The 21,791-nt window shown below is 44.0% G+C and overlaps 1 protein-coding gene across 2 annotated transcripts in view; it reads left to right on the top strand.

Annotated features, from left to right (window-relative positions):
* Positions 1-21,791, top strand: part of LOC138259288 (F-box only protein 27-like) — a 284,291-nt gene that overhangs the window by 58,302 nt on the left and 204,198 nt on the right. Inside the window, exons 2-3 of one of the 2 annotated variants that reach the window (XM_069206908.1) lie at positions 7,511-7,622; positions 16,908-17,003. In XM_069206908.1, coding sequence (XP_069063009.1) covers positions 7,511-7,622; positions 16,908-17,003 — 208 coding nt within the window. Of the gene's footprint in view, positions 1-7,507; positions 7,623-16,907; positions 17,004-21,791 lie in introns of both variants that reach the window. The other variant, XM_069206907.1, reaches the window with a different exon arrangement.

The raw sequence follows: 21,791 nt of genomic DNA, 5'->3' as shown, positions 1-21,791 counted from the left end.
TAGGCTTATCAGAGGATGGTGCAAAGCATTTGTTGTACACACTCAGAAAATAGAAGAAGCACACACTCGACCACTCCAGACCAATGGTTTTTATGTTGCAAAAATATATTTTCTTAGTTTATTTTTAAGGAAGTCCACCGGTTGGGGTTCACGTTAACCCCAAACACCCACCACCAGCAACACTGGGCCGGCCGGGTGCGGAGGTCAAAGTTGAGCAAAATTAGCGTAGGCTCCTATGGAGACAGGGGTACTCGGAATCCGGTCAGCCGGCAATTACCCGCGACTCGGAGGGCAGATCAGTGGGGATTAGAGGAGCACTGGAGGGGCCACAAGTAGGCACATAAACACGCACCCTCAGTGGCATAAGGGCAGCCAGGTGAAGGGTGCAAACAGAATGTCGGGTTTCCAATGCTGGTCTATGGGAAGACCCCGGGGGTCACTCAGAGGCTTCAAGTTAGGTCTGGAAGGGTGTGTCATGCACACCACTGGTCGGACAGGGAGGCGGGCCATCTGCTGAATGATGAGGCACCGAGGATCGGTTTCTCTAAGGCCTGTGAGCTGCCAGTGCAGTGTGTCCTTTAGGTGTCAGATATCTTCGTCCGGAACTCACGGTCAGGGGGGGGCCTCAGGATTACCTTTGCAGGCGTTGTCGTGGAGAGGTCAACCCAGGGTGGGCACCTGCTCGCAATCGACTGGGTATCCTCTCCTGCTGGGTGGACCACCAGGAGACGGGCCGTGGGCCTCGGGTGCACAGGGGTCAGGACTCACGCATCCGGAGTGAGGTGGGAGTCCTTAGTTGTAAATTTCTGCAGACAGAGCAGCTGTCCTCTGGAGTTCTTGGTCCTTTTGGGTGCAGGGCAGTACTCTAAAGTTGGCAGAGGTCGCTGGGTCCGCTGGACTCGTCGCTGGTCTTTTGCAGGTTCTTTGATGCAGGAGACAGGCCGGAAGTGCTGGGGCCAAAGCAGTTGTCGTCTTCCTTCTTCTCTGCTGGGGGTTTCAGCTTAGCAGTCCTTCTTCTTTTTGTAGGTCGCCAGGAATCTGGTGAGCTGGGTTCAGAGAGGCCCTTAAATCCTAGATTTAGGGGTGTGTTAGGGGTCAGAGGGAAGTAGCCAGTGGCTACACCCCCCTTGTGCCCACTCTCTTTTGGGAAGGGGGTACTTTATTATCCCTATTGGTCCCTGTCATCCGACCCAAGATGGAGGATTCTGCAGGGAGGGGTCACCTCAGCTTTGGACACCTTAGGGGTGGTCCTTCGGGGGTGGTCACTCCTCCCTGTTTTCCCTAATATTCCCAGTTGGACTTGCCGCCAAAAGTGGGGCTTTGTCTGGGGGGCGGGTATCTCCACTAGCTGGAATGCGCTGGGGCACTGTAACCCGAGGCTTGAGCCTTTGAGGCTCACCGCCAGAATTTACAGTTCCCGCGGGGAGAGGGGTGAAGCACCTCTACCCAGGACAGGCTTTGTTTCTGACACAGGGTGCACAAAGGCCCTCACCCAATGTGGTTAGAAACTTGTCTGAAAGTGGCAGGCTGGCACAGACCGGTCAGTCCTACACTAGAAGTTGGGCTAACATACAGGGTGCATCTCTAAGACGGCTTGGTCTTTTTCTCCTCACCAGCACACACAAGCTGCAAGGCAGAGTGCATGTGCTGAGTGAGGGGTCCCCTAGGGTGGCATAATACTTGCTGCAGCCCTTAGAGACCTTCCCTGGCCACAATGCCCTTGGTCTCATGGGTACCTTTTACCAGGGACTTAACTGTGTGCCAGGGCTGTGCCAATTACGGAAACAAACGTAAGGTTTTAGGGAAAGAACACTGGTGCTGGGGCCTGGTTAGCAGGATCCCTGCACACTTTCAATCAAGGTTGGCATCAGCACTAGGCAAAATGTGTGTGGGGGATAACCCCGCCAACAGTGGCACTTTCCTACACGCTGTCTTTCTGTTATTCCAGCACGGGGCCGGGACACAGCTTTGTCTATACCTGCAATCATGAGCTGAAGCACACCAAAATTGCTCTATTGGGGTTCACATACAACTCTGCTAATGCACCTCCTGCTGTTCTGCAGTGCCCCCCTCCTGTTCTGCACTCTGCCTTCTGTTTGAGGAATGTTGGGGAGCCAATTAAATCTATTCTTAGCTGCCATCTTCATTTGGGAGGGTCTGTTGCATCTATCTCACTCCGTTCTTTCCTTTACTCTGTTTACTCTCAATGTTTTCTTTCTCCCCCACTTTTCTCTTTCCAGCTCTTAAAATCCACACGTTAACAGTTTCACTCTTTCTTTCAAATGTTTATTTCTACTCCTCTCTCTTTTTTTAATTTCCCTCTTCCTACCTCCTCTTTCAAACTCAGAAAAACTTGGTTATTTATTTCCTTGTTTCCTTCCTCTTATTTCTTCCTCAGGTGTTCATTCTTTCACTATTTTTTTTCTCTCCCCTTCATTCTTTCTTTGTCTTTTTTATTTGCTCTTTCCTTTGAATCGGTTTGCTTCCTTTCACTTGTTTTTTTTTTTTTTTGTTGCTCTAGCTTCCTTTGGTGTTTTTCTTACCTATTTTTGCCAATTCACGTTTTAGTTTAAATCCCTCTTTTCCCATCTGTATATGGAATCCACAAGTTACTTGCCAGGACCCAAAGTGTAGAAGGAGTTTTCCCATTCTGTGTCTCTGGGAAATGTGTCATTATATACATGCCATGGTTCTTTCGCTGCTTGTTTCTTTCACCATCTCTCTTTTTTCTGTTGTTCATTTTTCTCTTTCTTTTGACACTTCTTTCATAATTTTTTCCTCTTTAACTTTGTTTGCTAGCTTCCTTCCCTTTTTTCTTTTATCTCACACATTTGCTCTGTTTCTTCTCTTAGTTGTGCTTTCATTTTCTCTTTCTTTCTTTCTTTCCTTTCTTTCTTTTATTTCTTTGCGACCCTTTATCTTTCAAGAAAAGTCCAGTTATGAATTTACAATGCCAATAGCTCTAACTCAAGAGAATGTGAAACCTATTGCATTGAAAATGCTTGTTTTATTACAGCTGAAATAGTGAACTTATATATTTGAAGGTCCTCTCATATCTGATAATGAAGAAAGAGATGGCTCCATAAAACAAAATATTTGCCTAGGATCACACAATTTGAGACCAGTTTACAGGTCAAGTACATTACAGTTAGGTTGAGTAGATTATTCAAGTTACTAGACCTCCAGGTTTATGATTTTTCAAGGCCTGACATTTTTATATTTGTTAGTTGCTAGCATCTCTATGTAGTCCAGCACCAAGGCTTCGAATGGCATTGTGTGCTGAACGTCCTTGGGGAACAGGGGCTGTCTTGCCCATATTATGCGCATACCATACAAGCCTTAAACGTCCTCAGCATACTTGCATGTCTTTTTGTTCACGCAAAAGTTTGTCAAATAGTTCACAAGACCATCTCTCCTAATGTGTGCCTGACTGTGTTTTGTCAAAGCCATTCCTGTCAGGCAGCATATGTTTTGTTCCTGTCTTGTCCAGACATGGACCACTTTTCCTGTTACTCTTTAGTTGCATGCTTTTGCATCTCCCTTAATCCGTCTGATGTTAGGCCATGTGTCATTTCCTCTGATGGTGCTTGTGTCATGAATATTAGACTGGAAGTGTTTCTTGCTGTCTCCTTAGTGACCATGTCTGCAAAAGCATTACCTTTTCCATATTTGTCAGTTAGTTTCTTATGTGCATTACATTTTACTATTCCCACTTTAGCAGAGAGGGCTAAGGAATTCAACAATCCTCTTATCAGTGCACCATGTTGTAATTTCGCTTCTTGAGATGTAATGAGACCCCTGTCCTTCCAAAGCCCCCCAAAACTATGCACAGCACTAAATGCATACTTGGTTGTCTGTGTAAATGTTGACAATCTTACTTCCTTCTTTTTCACATACTCCTCTCAGTGTGAGTATTTCAGCAGCCTACGCTGATTGTTCTGCTATTTTACAACTTTCCACAACATTATGTAATGTGGTAACTGCATACACAGCAGACATACCATTCTCTGTTCTAAAATATGTGTCCCTTGCTAGTCCCCAAGCGACAGTCTAAGTTTGGCTTTAAGATTCAAATCTAGCAGCGCTACGTGCTAAGTTCATCTGAGTCCCTTGTGAGAAAATATTTACCCGACTCGATGACAGCTGGCAAGTATAGGATCACCTGGGCATGTCTTTGCGGGCTCTGGTCCTCGGATGCGGAGGGCCTACGACCACTTGCAGTCTATTCCTGATGACACCTTGGGGCTGTGTCTGTGTTGAAAATCCTCTCCTCAGCTCCTTTATCAATCTGTAGGTTTTCTTAACAGCATACTTGACGCATCGATCAAGGGCAATGGGCCAGCTTCACAGTGGCCGCCACCAGGCGCTAGGGGTCGCAGACTTTGCTCGCACAAGGACAAAGGCCCTAGCTTCACAGTGTCCGACTCCTGGTACACACATGTCGCAAACATCGCAAGAACGGGCAGGTGGCCTGCATTCTTGCAGTAGTTCCAACTGGACAAGGGGTCTCATACTTCTTTCACTTGGATCTTCTCGACAGCATCCCTGCAGGGCTTCACTACATCCAGGTGCTCCCCACATCCTCATAGGGTCTGCTGTTCTTGACAGGCAGAAGGCTGGTGCTCCAGGCTTTGGCAAGTGGTATGGACTTCCACATTGAAGGCCCCTCTAGACTAGCAGACCTGATCCCTAGTTCTGTTCCAGCAGTTAGGCGTTGGGTGAATTTGTCACCAGCACTGTTGAACAGTACTGGTGAACAACTTGTGGGACTCATGCTCCCACCTTTTATAGTCCAAATCTAGGCGCAGATGTGATTTAGTATCAGGTCCTTTGATATTCCAGTTGTGGATGTTGACTTCTTTGAAGTGACATCACCTCTTTCCTGTCCTCTGTTCAAGGGACCGTCTGCCACAGCAGAAGTCTCTCCAGTTGTGACTGACCTACAACACAGACCAAGAAGGGATTAACCAGGGATCACACCTGGCTGTCAGCTCCCATTGAAATATGCCCACAAAGGCTCAAAAGACTAAGCCTTCCCTTCTGCCAGGGTTCCCTGGCCCTGCAGTGCCAACCTTATTTGACTCACCGTCCTGCGTTAGAAGGAGCCCAGGCACCATTGACCTGGAATCAGAGACCTTTGATGTGCACAGAGGATGCAGTGCTCCTCCTCCTCCTCCAGTGTTCCTCATGAATGTCAGAAAACCACATCTTCTATCTCGGGGTTGAAGTCCTCACCTTCACAAGCCCTTCAAAGCCCTGGGCTTCAAATTGAAACCCACAGACCTCCATGTTTAGTATCATGCACAGGCACACATACATCCCAGCAAGCGAGTATCACGCACTGCCCAGTGCTACACATGGTTAATGTGTAGGCCTAGGTGAGTTTAGTACACAGCAACTGAACTTTGCATAAGTGGACTGGTAGGATCCACTCCACTGACACAGTTAGAAATGTCTGTAGACCCTATTAATTCTTACTAAGCAATAAATGGGTATGATGCCACCACAAGTCACTTAACTCTTTGCAAGTAGCCCTCTACCACTATAAAGGTAGCGTTAGGACACACCTCCCGGTCTAACAAGACCACCATACTATAAGGTAGACCTTGATCATGGAACATGTGCATGATCTGCATACTCCAATGACCAAAAATCGTTACCAGGTTTCCAGATATTCAGGCAGCTGGGGCATTCAGGGCAGGTGCATGTTCTTCACCATGCAGGGCATGCAGCTGAAGTATTTAACACTGTCTAAACTATCTCTAAATGAATAATAAAGAAAACTGAGTCAGTGTTGTTTAAAAAAAGAAGAAAAAAAGAAAATGGAACATTTCACACAAACTTGTGTTCAAGGACTATCTCCTGGCCATTTAAGAAAATGAAATAATGAAGAATTTGCCTTCATTTTTGTCTGAGAATCGTTGTAACCCTAGTTTTTGTTCAGACATTGTGCAGCATAAATACTTTAACAACTGTTGAAGTAGTGTTCAGGGTGGCCTGACTGCTGGCACTAATTCAGATTTTCTACGGATGGGCTGGTAGAAAGTCACAATATTATTTAAGACATGAAGGCTAATATCATGCCTTTCCTACTTATTCCCTGCCTATGTAGCAGCAAACGCTGAAGCACATTTCAGTGCTTTTGAACCAACATTCCACTATTATAAAAGCCCAGAACAGGCAACTATCTTCCTCCTTTGGTTGTTTATAGTGAAAATCAACTCCAAAATGTCTTTTGTGAAGAAAAGAGTAAACGCCCTGAGTTTTTCTCTTCATACTTATTAACTAAAGTTGATGATGAATCTATAGAGAAAACAACATAAAAAGAGAGAATCTGATTGGGATATTAGCCTCTGTGTCTTTCTTAAAAATGTGATTTTAGACCCCCACCTCATAGGAAAATCTGAATTATATAGCAAGGCATCAAGGTCAATATTATGCCTTTTCAAAGCCTCGTTGTTACATTCACTACAGTCAAAATCACAGGTTTGGAAAAACAATCCCTTGAAAACTGAATCACCAGACCAAAACTAGGATGTTGTGCAGACCACCTGTGGAGAGGTATGCCTTATGAAGTCATTGCTACCCTCCCTTAATATGCACCAAACCCAGACACGTTTACACCTGCTTCCCTCGTCAACTTTCTTGCCCATCTAACTCGTGTGGGCAACAAGACCTGCTTAAAAGGTTCCTTAAACAAAACCCTTATCCTGCACACTGACTCTTTCCTCAGACTCATAGTTCAAATCTCATATTCTTTAAGACATCTTATAACCCATGAATTCTCATTATCATGAAAACACGGATAAAAAAAACACTTGTTGACAAAGTGTTGGTCCCACTATGAAGCTATATATGAATCAAACCTTGTCCAGCTGATAACTCCTCAGATCCAAAGCCCTCACATCTAGAGTCAGATTTAAAGCCCTCACATCAAAAACCCTTCCAAATGAAAATAAGCACAAAAACATCACTAGTTTAATGGATAATGTCTTTAGGCCCAATTGCTTGTGAGGCTCCCAAAAATCTAACATCTGCAAAACCAAATTTCCATTCCACAAAGAGTTCTACTTTAGTAAAAGATCCTTTGCGCGCTTCTCATCAGCCGTCGAACCAAACCATTCAGCTGGGCACCAGGCTGTGCCCAGCAGAAATTGCTCAACAATGCGTATTCACTGTGTTATAGCCCAAATCAGGCTTACCAACTCTGCCAAAAAAATTGCAATATTTAGCCCAAAAAGATTAAGAGCCAGAGTAGTGGCAGGTTGTACCCAAAATGTGGCCCATGATGAATGTTCAGATTAATATGCCCTACGGGAGATAAATTTGACTGACTTGCAAACCACAAAGTTGTTGAGTTTACTATGCTAATTTCACCACTGTTTTTAATTCTGTGTATGCATATTCTTCATATTTCTATTTCAGGTCATTTTATGGAAGTCATCGATTTTTCCATACATCGTTTGTAATCCATCTCCTTTGTCCACTTGTGCCTGTCTATTTTCAGAAGGATTGTCACACTGGGAAGTCGATAATGGTGGAAACGGATGGGATGTTGTTGAAACAGAATGCTGCAGGGTTGGAGCAAGGTCACACTCAAAGGCCTTTGTATCTTCTTTTGAGTAAGTCTTCAGGCTGAGCCGTGATTCAGGCTTCAGATGTTGTCACTGATCAGCATATTAGATACAACAGCTACACCTTTAATTTAAGCTTCCCTTTTGAATCTTTTATTGTGTGTGCTACCCTCATCTTTTGCTTCCATTTAGTTTTCGTTTGCTTTGAAATTCCTGAAAGCTAAAATAAAGTTAACCCATTTATGCATGCCCCCCGGAATATGCTTTTGTCCAGGCGTGGAGATTGCAGCTGTCTTCACTCAGGCTTATTTGCTTGTGTGTGGGATGGCTCTCTTGAGCTGTTGATTCTGATAGTAATCTACCTCTTGAGAGCACACGTGTACCTTAGTCTGCCACTCTAAAAGCATAGACTTCATTTTGTTTTCAACCTTACCGTTGCTTATATCTCCCAAAGTCATTTTTTGGGGCAAGCGTACTAGGAAGCGCAAACTGTCTGGTTGCAAAATATCTATTGTTAATTTACAGAGGGATTGCAGTCTTACCATTGGTTTACTTTGTTGTCCCTATCATTTGCTCGCTGCTTATTGGATGGCTTGCCTTCTTATTGTTTTTGTCCCTCTCATGGAGTATAGCCTCTTTCCCATCCTTTTGATTTGATCACTTGTATCGTCCCACATCCAGCATGCAGGCAACTACTTTTTTCTTCTTCTTTAAGCCCTCCATTGGAGCACATATGCTTTTTTCTCTCTCCCTCAAATGCTGAAATACCTGACCCCATGCTTTCTGTATTACTCCCTGTCTCACCCCCAGCTCATCTGCTACATGTCAGACCCCTGTCGACAACTATGTCCTCTACTGCACCTCAGATCCCTCTCGACAGCTGTTTCCTCTGCTCCTAATTAGCTACTTTTCTCTAATTTCACACCTCTGCCTCTTTCCTTCTTTCTCACACTTTTTTTCAGTAACATGTCTCATGCACTGTTTCTTACTGGATACTGAAAGCAAAAGCTAATATGTATGGATGATGGTGGCGATGTTTGTTCTCAGAGCATGGCGGCTAAAATACTAATGCATCCGAGCAGCTTTCCTGCTCAAGCACCAATGGGCTTTATAGCCAAGAAGAAATAAATGGGTAAATATAAATTCTTGCAGCGGCTCCAAGGTCCCCAATTCCAGTGATCTGCACTTAGATAACAAAATCTCCTTCCAGAAACATGCAGCAGGATTCGTTCATCCAGAAATATGCAGCAGAATTCTTTCATGGTAACTGCAGCACTTCCTGACAGCTTTAGTGGCTTGTCTCCCACTACTTGCTACTCTTTATTTTTCTTTCTTTATGTTTGCAGTTTTTATATAGCACAATGCCTTACATTACGCTTTGATCAGATGGACTGACGGTGCACACCTTCTTGCGCATACTGTTCCTGACCTTGCTGGCTGACGTGAGCCTGCACTAGCTGATTTCTAAATCCAAGATTAATTCTATGTCAGGACTGGAGGCTGTGATATGTTTCTTCTTCTTAACTAATTTGACAGCAGCCAATGAAAACAGTTTAAACATACATTATAACTAAACATCTAGTGATGTTTTGACCATCAGCCCCACCACTTATGGCACAGTAGACCCTCCAAATACAGGGGGATACTCTTTACTGCATCTTTCTTTGCTGCTCGACTGTCAAGCTACGTGCCTTACCCTCTGCTTACTATACAATGTGTAACTTATTACATTATGTTTGAATGATTGTGTGAGAATGATGGCAGTAGTGCCTGTGTGACACTTATTGTGCTTGAAGTTGGGAGAATCAACTCTTTGAAGAGTTTTTTTCCCATCGTATGCTTCTGTGGTAGCGGCCACGCACCAATTCATTAGCGAGTAGCGGGGCCTCTCGATCAGCTACCCGGCCTCTCCCTTTCCGCTCGTCAGCCCTTTTATCGTCAGGGCTCCCTGTCTCTTTTTTTCGTCTTTTATATTTTTTGGAGCCTTTCCTAATTCGGGCCCTCCTTCAGGAACCTGGGGGCACGCGCGTAACCCAGTTTGGCTCCTCGTGAGTAGTCCGCTTGAGCTCTGCGTGCCATCCCCTTTTCATACCTATTGACAGCGCGTACAGTGGGCTCTCAGCACCACACCGTTTCAAACTTGGACAAAGCAGGAACTGATGACTTGCATCTCAGACTGCAGTTAAGAGATCAAACTGTTCGGGGAGCAAATTGCACACTCTGATACTTCCTTCGGGCTCTTTCTGATGTCCTTGATCGCAAAGTTGACTGGGGTTTTCAAAAAAACCCACATCTACAGCTCTGGCTGAGGAGCTTTGGCCCATGTGCCGGAAATTAAAGAAAGTTTGCACTTTGGGTCATCTCCCCTCTCCCCCATTAATCCCTTTGGGGACAGTCTTGGCATTTTTACCCCTCATTGCTAACAGCATGGCTGACTCAGAGTCCTATGAAGAAGAAGAAGAGTACGGGAAGTATTATGTCCCAGAGAAGAAGGTCCATCATGTGCATGACGATCTAATGGAGGCACTAGATGCATCAGTCCAGCACTTTTGGAACAGGGACCTTGAAACTTCAGTGCCGCATTATGTTAACACGGTAGGGCTGCATCAAAACCTATCACAGCTAACTTCTAACTTTTTTGCCAAGCAACAATGGTTTGACCAACCCTCTGGTTTTAAGCCATCTGAAGGAGAAGGTGATAAGCTACGCAAGAATAAAGCTAGGTCTAAAGACTGGCCTCATGATGAGGTTTGGACCACCTTATCTCAGGTTCTCTTTAGGGACCACAAGTACTGATTGTCTTCTTCAACTACCAAGAGTAAGTCCAGCCATCATATGGCATGTACAGATTCAGACACTTCAGCCAGTACCTCATCTCATTCAGATCAAGGCGTACCCCCAACAGACAAAAAGAAGCAAAAATCCTTTCTTACTCTGCCTCCTTCTTCTAACTGTTAGCCAGCTAATACCTTCACTTTCCACCCGGAAGGCATCATTCATCCCAGGTCTTCAGCCTGGGTTCACACGCAGGTGGTGACAGAATACCTCCATGATAAGCTGAAGAAGAGTTTTGATAAAAATGCCTGCCACAGGCTTATAGCTGAGTCCCCCAGACTGTAACTGCCTGACATAGTGGCAGGAACACGTGAAATAGACCCCAGCATGCTTACGTTCTTAAAGTGCACCAAAGACCTTAAAAGGGAAGTGTCCGTGCTTGGCTTGCCTGTCGGGATAAAATGCTGGATATCTCAGGCCAACTGGCAGAATTCCTAGAGATGGCTTTGTCCGCCAAAGAGTAGACCTGGACATCCTGGCTGAATGGACCCAACGCACGATCTACATTGTAGAGACACGAACTGTGCCATTTCTGCAAAACGGAGGAAATCCCTCCTCGTGGATAGATCCAAAACTGACTGAGCTGGCCACCGCTAATGCAGGTCTCTTTGAGGAAGGTTGACTGTTTTGCAACAAGTTTGTCATGGATGTGTGAAAACACGTAAATACACTCACAGCATTGGATAAAGCCCAGTCTTTGTTAAAGAAGGTGTTCCATGCATATCTTTTTAGAAGGTCTGGGCGAGGTAGAGGCCGCTCACCATGTCATCAGTTCTTCCAGGGTGCCCAGAGAGGAAAGTACAGTTGTGGCCTTGGAGGATGTCAGGACTACACTAGGAATGGAATCTTCGTCCGTTTAAGAATCCACTTTAGTAGAGGAAGAGGCAAAGGAGATGGACCAAAAGGCAACTTCCAGTCCAACTATTCAACGATTCCTTGCAAGTCAGGTTGGAAGGGAAGGTTGTATACAGTTGTTCTTAATTGAAGTCTTTTAACTCAGGATGCTTGGGTTTTGCAAACGATCCAGGGTTTGAGGTTGTTGTATTATCAGACTCCATGAAAACAATTTCTTCCAGCGCAGCTGTATTTTTCTCAACAAGAGACAGCCTTTATAGACTCCGACATAGTAAAGCTGCTGCAGAAACTTACTGTGGCCTCTTCCGATTCACAACCCTCCTGCTTCTGCTGCAATATCTTTGTTGTACAAAAAAGAGGAGGAGGTCACAGGCTAGTCTTAAACTTGAGAGACTTTAATTATTACACAGTGTACAGACACTTCAAGATGGAGGGCATCCATCTTTTAAGAGACATCCTGCAAAATGGAGATTGGATGGTCCGTCTATACCTCAAAGATGCTTACCTCTGTGTTCTCATAGTCCCTCCACACAGGTGATAGCTCATCTGAGAGAGAAAGGCGTGCAAATGATCACATATTTCGATAATGTGTTGATCATGGAGTAGTCTCAGGACCTAGTCATGAAGCACCTCCAGATGGCAGTCAATCTTCTGCAAGATTTAGGGTTTGTAATCAACAAAACCAAATTGATTCTGTGCCCATCCACAACCATAGTCTTCCTGGGTTTTGTGATAGACTTGGAGAATGATCAGATGTTACTCCCCAATTCCAAACTCAAGGACATTAAAAAAAGAGTTGAGGAAGGTTCTGTCCCGTTAGTCAGTGACATTGAGAGCCATTGTGAGGTTAGTGGGCCTCATCCATACAAGTGATGTTTCCCTGAACCCTTCCATTACATGGTATCAGAGACTCAAGATCCAATATTTGAGGAAAGAATTGGCTTAAACTGAACAGGTTCCCCTGACGGACAAGGTCACAGCTGAACACTAGTGGTGGTTGGAACACGTAGACGCATGGAATTGGAGAGCGACCTTCGGTTCCAAACCAGAAATGTTCATAGAATCAGATGCCAGTTGATGGGGTTGGGACCTGTGCTGTGGAGTTGTTTCGATAGATGGCAGATGGTTTCTCAAGGAGTTGAGTCTCCACATAAACTGTCTAGAGTTGCTTGCCATCAGAACATTTCCCCCCAAGAAGATGTCTTGTTGTGTTTTTCTCAGCTTGGGCAACATCTCAGCAGTAAGGCACATAAATAAGTTGGGTGGGAACCAAATCAGAATTGTTGGTGGAGATAGTCGAGGACTTTTGCCATTACTGCCTGAGTCACAAGAAGTCGGTCGTGGCAGAGTACATTCTGGGGCAATCTGAAACCATAGCGGCCTGGAATTTCAGACACCTGACGTATCACAGCGACTGGAATCTACTCCCCAAGTTATTCAGGTTGATCCAGAACACATGGGGACCCTGCAGGATAGATCTTTGCCTCATGACTGAACCATCAACTGGATGAATTCTTCAGCTGGAGATCAGACCGTTTGGTGATGGCGCCAGATGCCTTCTCTCAAGACTAGTCGAATGATCTGATTTATGCCTTCCCTCCCTTTGCTGTGATCCTGAGGGTAGCTCCTTAAATCAAACATCAGGCAGCAGAATTGATACAAGTCTCTCTAGTGTGGAAGGCCCAGCCTTTGTTCCCAGGTCTTCTGGAATTGACTTGCAATCCCTCTCTTCTTCTTCTTCCCTGGTCTCAGGAAATGCTACAGGGTCAGCAGGAGGAACTGCATTCAGTGGTAGTATCGGAACAGCGGTCCCTGATGGCTTGGAGGCTTTCCGGCCACAGTGGTTTGCTAGGAATTTCAGACAAAGTTGCAGAATTAATTAGTCAATCATGGGCCCCCTCTACGAGGAAGCGCATTCATCAGCCTGTAGATGCTAGATGGGTTGGTGCTTTTAACAGAATGTGGATCCTGTGGCTGCGGAGATTTCTGACATTGTGAACTTTCTGTCAAAGAAAGTGGCGAAAGGCATGTCTTACAGGTCAGTAAACAATTTTTGTTCTGCAATTTCAGAAGGACATATGCAGGTAGGTAATATCTCAGTTGGTATGCACCCAGTGGTATGTAAACTCCTTAAAGGTATTAAAATCACAAATCTTCCAAAACCTAAGTATTCTTTCTAGTGGGATGTGAGTGTGGTGCTAAATCTTTCCGAGAAGTGGCCATGTAATGACCAATTGTCCAGGAAGCAGTTGTCGGCCTAATTAGCCATGCAGTTATGCCTAACTTCTTGCAGAAGGACTTCGGACATAAGAGCTCTGGACCTTGCTGGTAGAGTATTTAGTCCGGAGTGAGTTTCTATTGCAGTTACTAGGAGAACTAAGACCTTCTCTCACAGTACTGATTATCAAGCGTTTCCTTTGAGTGAAAAAATGTGTGTGGCCAAATGTCTAAAAGCTTCTGAGGATTGTACTAATGCGCTAAAAAAAGGTCCATTGGTTATTGATGTCTCATGCTAAAACTATTTAAGCCATTTTCAGCTGTCACTGTAGCAAGGTGGTTGAGATATGTGATGATGCAGCCTGGGATTGATACACAAGTGTTTGGAGCTCATTCTATCAGAGCTGCTATGGCCACAAATACTTTTTTGGGGTTTTGTTAGGTTCTACTGTTCAAAGTATTAAGAAAATGGCAGATTGGTCCTCAGATGCCACTTTCAAATAGTTTTGGATGAATATTGCTTTAGTGGTGTTCAGTCAGCTTTAAACTAGCAAAATCTGGGCCTCCGGTCATGACATAAAAGTTTGCTATCACTTGTGCCACGAATTTTCAATTCTATAAAGGACACAGAAGCGTGTATTATCCCACCCAGGAATCTATGTTCTTGTAATGAGATATCTAACTGCTACTGTTTTTTATGCTTCATTGTTTTTCAAATGTTACCCGAAGTAATAGATTGCCTTAACCAGCCATATTGTAATGTCAGTTTCTGAGCCAACAAATGTCACAATGTACAGACTTCGTTTCCTTATGTTGGTGCTTCGCTCTTTTTTTCTATCCCTTGGAACACTCTGGGCATATCGAGCACCCCATTTACATTTTTACGAACTACTTCAGTGGCATTCACACTATCTTGGTAAATATACTCTTTTCTCATTCATCACCAATTGATGGTATTTGCCACTTGCCCTCTACGGAGCCAGAGAAGTCATGGACCTTGTCGCTCTCCATTCTCAGGTGTTTCCTTTGCCCTTTATTTAATTGTCCTGGAGAGAACCTATTATTTCAGACGGGTTTGAAACGTCGTTTACACCCTAGCACAAGAAATGACATTGGCATGAACAATTGACTTTTATCTAACTCAACCATATGTGTGCTCTGGACCACATACCTGAAAGTGTATTTTTCTATCTAATCACTATATGTAGACTTCTGTGTGTTTTTTTTTTTTTTAACGAAGGCACTGTGCACAGTTGTTAGCTTGTTTGTAAGTATTCAGATAAGCGTCATGTTTTCTATGCTTTGTAGGTAATATCTACATTTTTAGCTTAATTTGTTATTTATATTAAATCACCATCGGGTTGAAAACATGAAGCCACAGAAAGAAACTATTTACCATTCCTAGAAATTTATAACATTCAAATGTACTATGGGCTCATTAAAATACTTTATTGTGGGACAATACTTTGTGTTAGCGACACATCATGCCCCTTAGTGTGTCTTTCTCTTGAGCATAGAAACCAAAGGGCTTGGGGTTACCTTCTGTCTCTGCAATCTTATGCATTCAGGACTGAATATCGAAAGTGTATTATGCAAGACAATGTCAACTTTCTCTTTCTTTCTATATTGTTTTTCCTTCTTTCCCCAAACCTCTTGCAAGGTAATGGGAGGATCCACGAGAGCTCGGGGCCAGGTATCCCACAATTGCAATGGTTTATAGAGTTCATTTTAACCAGTGCCAGTCCCACACAGCCCACCCACAAGTTTCCCTGGTGGTTGTCTAGTGATTTGTGGCTAGCAGCCATTTCCCATCCCCTTTCCATTTTACTGGAGTTTCCAAGAGCCTATTTCTGTTGTAACCAAACTTGACATTCCTCTGGGTGGCAGCTCTGTCGTAATAGTTCAGTCCTCAGTACAGCAGAAGGTGTGTTTGTCATGGCAGAACCATCTCATGCTTCTCTGCTTGTGTTTCCAGAGTCAGGCTTTAGAGCAGACTCTTCATTGTGTTCTAATGGAAAGTAAGCTAATATCAAGTGGAAACCTACAGAAGACTTAAACAAAAAACAACAAGGTGATGGATGGAATGCTTAAATTAATCCTAGTCACTAGCAATTCGGACGCATCCCAGCCCATCACTTTTTTTGTTTGCCCTCATTACACCCAGATTTGGACGCAGCCATATGCAAATCAATTTTGACCCTCCTCCCCATGATAACACTCCAGCAGAACTGCCAGGCCAGGTACACCTTGATCGGAAACAAGCATTCTGGGACCAGTTTTGGGGTATCACCCCTTATCAGCCAGGCTACCTTGAGTTCAGTGGCACTGTTAGCCCATGACCCATGCCTGGGCATACCTGGTGTACTTAGGGCGGCAAATGCAAAAACAACAAGGTGATGGATAGAATGCTTCAATGAATCTCAGTCTCTGGCAGTCGCTTTGTGCTGCATGCTAGTCCATAATTGTTTTGCCCACCATGCCACCCCAGTTTGGACTCAGCCATTTGCAAATCAGTCTTGACCCTGCTTTCCCATGGGAACAGTCCGGCCCGAAACCGGTTCCAGGATGCTTGTTTACAGAACCGAGAGGACCTGGCCTGGCAGTTCAGGCTGCACTGTTTCCCCTGGGAGCAGGATTGAGACCGATTTGGCAAGCAAAAAAAATAAAAAAGATGGACTTAAGCCCAGATCTGTGACAGGGGGGTGAATGAATGACATTGTTCAGCATTCCGTCCATCATCTGTTCTTTTTAGTACACAAGACATGCCACTTTCTGTACTTGGAATTTACCTGTGTTTGGGGGCTGAACACTTTGGATAAGAGGCTGTAGGAGAGATGTGGGCAAGAGAAGGTGAGATGCCTACAAAGAGGGTGACCAATTAGAGGCGTAAAGATGTCATTAAGACAATCTGGAAAACGATCTTGTGGTCTACCTTTCCTTGCGCTATTACAGATCCACCCTTGGGGAACTCTGATTGGCAGTGAAACAACCTGCTATTTCCCTCACACCAACCCTTTTCCCTGATGGAAGGCAGGAAGTCCTCCCATGACTTATACTTAGGCAGTTTGTTCGGTCTAAAAACTTTATAATTGCCATTCCAGCTGGCATGGGTTTCCTTCTATCACTGCTGTCACCTGCTTGTACTAAGTATTTGTGCATCCTGCTAAATTTGATTAGTTGGACCAAGCTATTCTTTGCTTGATTTAAAACAAAGGTCGGGATTTACCAACTCTGAATCCCTTGTGCTCATGCGTGTCAACCAGCATCATTCAAATCTCAGTAAATGACTTAACTTGTTTGACATATTTGTATTCCACTCTCACTTGATTGCAGTGCAGCCATACAGGCCAACAACTACAAAGTAAAACAGTAAAAATGTGACAGCACTAAAAGACCCACTAGTTTTCTGCTTGTGTTTTTCTGCAGCTGGTGTGCCAAGTGGCAGGTTGTTGACCTATGGGCTAAAGGATATTCACAGGAGTATCTAGATTCTGAGCAACCGGAAATTTATGTCTCTGATTGGTGAGTAAATGTTTTCCCTCAGTATTAATTACATATATCACAAAAGGATCTGTCATTGGAAAGGCCTTCTCTGGTGACACAAAGACGCTATGGCACACTTCACTGTTTAGTTGTTTTTTTATGCCGTTTTCTGGTTTTGCCCAAGGTAAAAAGATGAAAACCTCACAGTAGGAATGTTATGCAGCATCAATCTCTTTCACATGTTTTACCTTGTTACATCTTGTATTAGTTGAATCTGGAATCGTCCTAAGGTTTCACAGATAAAGACATTTTATGTCAGGTTGTTAAAAAACTACATGTGGTCAGATTTGTTCCTTAAAAACAAAAGCAGCGGAACCCTGCAGTGGTGCTTAATCCGCTTCATCTTCAGAGCTTATTTATCAGCCGCAGTTTGACTCCTGAATTTTAAGAGTGGTTTTGGCCATAGACATGTGGATCATGATTCCTGTAGAGATCTTCAGAACACTGATGACTTGGAGACCTGGGTGCTACGTGGAACGTTATAATTTCAAAGTGTTTTGTGGTACATTGATAGGGTTAGAGTAGCTGGAGATGCCACTTTTGATTTTGTCGTGGGGACCAGAAGCAGTTTGTTGGCAGTGCAAACGATTTATGTGGAGCAATGTTCTTGTCAGTTACGAAGTGCAATGGGAGCAGCCACTAAGAGGTTTAAATTAAAGGCACTTCAGTGCATAAAATACAAATGTTGGACCATGAACAACTGCAGGAACATTTAGAATTTTCCTATGGTGAGGATGTTGAATCCAGAGTTCTCACATGACCAGTATAAATATGTGAGTTTATAGATGTTCCCCGAAAAATGTCAAGGATGTGCTTAAGAGGAAGATATTTTAAGCAGGTATTTAACAGGTATTTTCAGAGCTAAGGGGTTCAATACCATTGTTTCTAAATGAGGGTCATTTACATTTTGAACTGGTCATGCATCAAGAAAGCAGTGATATTTTTTAGGTTGCTTGCTAGTGACAGATTTAGTACCTATTGGCAACTGCGACAGTTGCACTCTGAAAGCTACTACTATCAAATCAGGAAAATACGTCTATTACTCACTATCTTTAAAGATAACATTTCTTGGCTCAAGGTAGCTACTGTCTTCTATTAAAATCGAATCCCATAGAAATTGTGCCTGAAAGAGTAGCAAATAACTTGAATACTAAAGCTACATGTAATACGTATGATCATCTGGGATGTGTTTAGCATAACCCCCGCTCCTTGACAAAGGAAGAATGACTTGATAACGAAAGAGACATATTTAGCACAAAGTCAAGCAAGTTAACAGAGTATGCACCACTGGGCCCACCTGTGCACTTCCCAGAGCAATTAGCAGTTGAGGCCCTGGAGGTGACCCTCATTTTTTCACCCAGAATACACTTCCCGGAGGAGGGAAGACATTCTGAACAGAGGAAATTTTCTTAAAGCGCTTCCGGCTCGCCCCTATCTGGAGAATTTGCCATCTACAGACTTGGTTTACATTGCATTTGTCCAAGGAAGAAAGGGACGCTTCGAGGAGGCCAAAGTGTTGTTCCACGATAAACAGATTGCAAGGCGAGTGGAAGGACAGTCAGATGTATTGGCGGAGTAGAAAAAGTAAAATACCCATGGCCTCTGGCTACGATTAGTCATCAGTATCTTCAGCGGGACTCTATCCTCTGCTGCGTCATGGGAGCACAGAATCCAAACATTCCAGTGAAATCGATCTTGATTTCAGTGGAACTCGCTTCCAACAAAAGAGCTTGCTGACTGCCCTCCGGCACCCACTGAACGTTAGTATCCTATTTCACAAACCAGCAAGTACCTACTTCAGCACACAGACCTACAGTACTCCTTTCCACAATTTGGACCGGCACTGTGTTCATGGAACATTCAGGAACTAAACAATCTGCTGCCTGATAACGACACATGGAAGAAATCTGCAAAAAAGACAATCTGCCTCCAAGAAATTTGGCAACTGGGCTCACTAATTGGCAGGATCACTTTGAATTTGCGTTAGCAGCTGAGCCCTCAGGGTGGTGTCATCATACTCCTACACAAAGCTCTGGATGTCAAAGTGAAATTGCTAGCAAGTGGTATGAAGGCTTACATCTTTGTGCATCTCATAGCTGCAAACAAAAAGCAGGGCATAAAAGCACCCTCTGTGGTCATTGGAAGCATATACATAAATCCCAAAGAACCTAAGAAAAAAGTAACCACTAAGGAAATTTCAAGCACCATCAAAATCCTACAGCAGCAATTTCCTGCAGACAGGTGGGCAATGACTGGAGACTTTAGCATGTTTTTACTTGGCCCAGCAGAAATTCCCTCATGGCAACAAGAAGAGGACACTGCAGAGTATATTCCTGAAATTATGCTGGGGGAAACAAAAAAGGACAAGGCAGGAGAAAAGTTTGCCAACATTCTTAACATTCTGGGCGAAGAGCCCTTAACGGGAGAAGCTCTCTGGACTAACCTGTATCCTGCACTCATATCAAGAGTTCCTCGCTGATTGCTACATGTGGGTATCGACCCAGAACTTTGCCCTGGTAAGGAACTTCCAAGTTCTAAATAGCCTAAACAGTGATCATGCAAAATTAGTTTACACTCTCTCCGGTGAAATTACCAGCCTCCTGCAACTGTGAACAATTGGTAACGAGGAAAATGTCTCCCGGCAGTGAAGAATAAAATGTTCAATATTACTGTCAGCAGGGTAAAAAGAGGAACTGACGGAAATCCTAGCCCGGGGTCCAAAGGAGTATTCATCTTTTCCCACCTGTGGACCCAATTCCTGGTAAAGCTGCTTAAGCTGTTCACCGGCAAGTAGAGTGACCTAGGAGGCACGGGCACCAGGAACTGCCTGTCGGCTCTAAGAGACCTTAAACATAATTTGAACAAGTTCCTCAAGGCAGCGCATAAGAACAAAGGCACCTCAATTCCTAATGAGAGGGTATTCCATGGTCTGAACTATACGAGGCTTCAAAAGATAGATGCTGGAGCACTGGACGGATGTACTGGTTGACAAAAGCAAGATTCCATGAATCTTGGAATCATTTCGCTCAGCTGGTACCTCAGGGGCGAATGGTCTGCCATCTAGAATGTTTAAATTAGCTCCTAAGGAATGGGCCTCTTTGCTAAGCCCCCTCTTCAAGATTTGCATCTTGCTGAACAAAGTACTGGATAGTTGGAGATGCGCAATCTTAACGCCAATGTATAAAAAGAGTGCATTGGCTCAGACCGCCAATTTCAAATGAATTGCCTTTCTCAACATCGAGGGAAAATGGTTTGCAAAAATTCTGAACAACAAGCTAGAGGAATGGGCCAATGCGACGTTTATAGTCCCCATCACTCAATCTGGCGCGGGCACGGAACTGAGGACATGTTAACTCTCTTGTCCATGTTAATCTCTGCTGCCAATAGCAAAGATGCACCCCCGCTCTATGTAGCCTCAATCGACTTCACAACTGAGTTCGATATAGTGGACAGACCAAGGCTGTGGAAAAAGCTGACCAACTGGTGCATCTCGGAAAACCTGCTCAGAACCATTTGGGAGGCTATACACCAGAACCTGGGTCCGTGTGAAAACAGCACCAAACAGAGTTAGAGCCCACAAGATCTGGACCAACACTGGTGTTAAACAAGGATGCATTTTATCTCCTTTGCTGTTTATCCTCTATTTGACAGATATAAATTATATTTTTGTCTCAGTCCGTGCCTTTGCTCCAAAGTTTGCAGGCACACACATCCACTGTCTCCAGAATGCAGACAACACACTACTATTTGATCAAACTGCAGTGGAGCTGCAGCGTTCAAGGGAGGCTCTTTCGCTCTTCTGTAAGAACAACCAACTATCAGTCAACCATTCAAAATCAAAAAAATATGGTTTGTGGAGCAAGAAGAAACAACACTATCACAAATTCAAATTTACCATGAATGAGGTAGTTCTGGAACAAGATTCATGTCTAAAGTACCAGGGCCTTCACTTTGACCAACTTGGGTCACAGGGAACTCAGCTTGCAGCCTTAAAAGAAATATGCTTGTCCATGACAATGAGCTTTAAAAAAACTGGCAGCACAGATGCGCAGGCTAGACCTTATAGGTATATGCAAAGTGATAGATGGCAGGTTTATGTCAACTTTAACTTATGGTTCAGTGATATTCGATGACCAAATTAGCTTAGGGCTGGCTGGGCAAGGCTCAAATGCAATGTTATAGAAGCTTGTTCTGTCTCACCGTCTCTGCCCAGTAGTCGCAAATTTGATTGGAATTAGGACTGAGTAAACAATCTATTATCATGAAAGCCTGATTTTTGGGATACTTTTCAAAGCTCAAGGTGGCCTGCAAAGGATCCCTTAAAGCTCTGATCTGGTGTAGCGTTCAGGAAGAGAAATTTAATTGGAAGTATAAGTTGTCACCTGCAATGGAACATTTGAAGGCCAAAAGCATTTTTGAACAAAATCTGCCCTCAAGACTAACTGCCAAAATGCTGATCAAAAACGCAAAAATAAAATCGAAAGAGAGGATGTACAAGAGCTTGCTCACAAAACGCCCGCCAAACTATGTGCATTTTCACAGCGACCTGGGAAAAGCTGCATACTCATAAGTGAGCTTGATGAAATTGACACTTAAAAAAGATCTGATGAGGCTGCGGTTTGGCTTAATCCCACTAAAAAGGCTAAATATTTGGCCTTTTAAAAGGCTCATTGGAGCACAGCTGGTGCCTGTGTAATTTAAGAACGGATCTGCGAGGCCTGGGCACTTTCCGCACTTTATGATCCTAACGAGCTCGGACTGCTCGCC

Source organism: Pleurodeles waltl, chromosome 9 (genome assembly GCF_031143425.1).
Source record: "Pleurodeles waltl isolate 20211129_DDA chromosome 9, aPleWal1.hap1.20221129, whole genome shotgun sequence".
Taxonomy (NCBI): domain Eukaryota; kingdom Metazoa; phylum Chordata; class Amphibia; order Caudata; family Salamandridae; genus Pleurodeles; species Pleurodeles waltl.
This window is presented reverse-complemented; position numbering and strand designations above follow the sequence as displayed.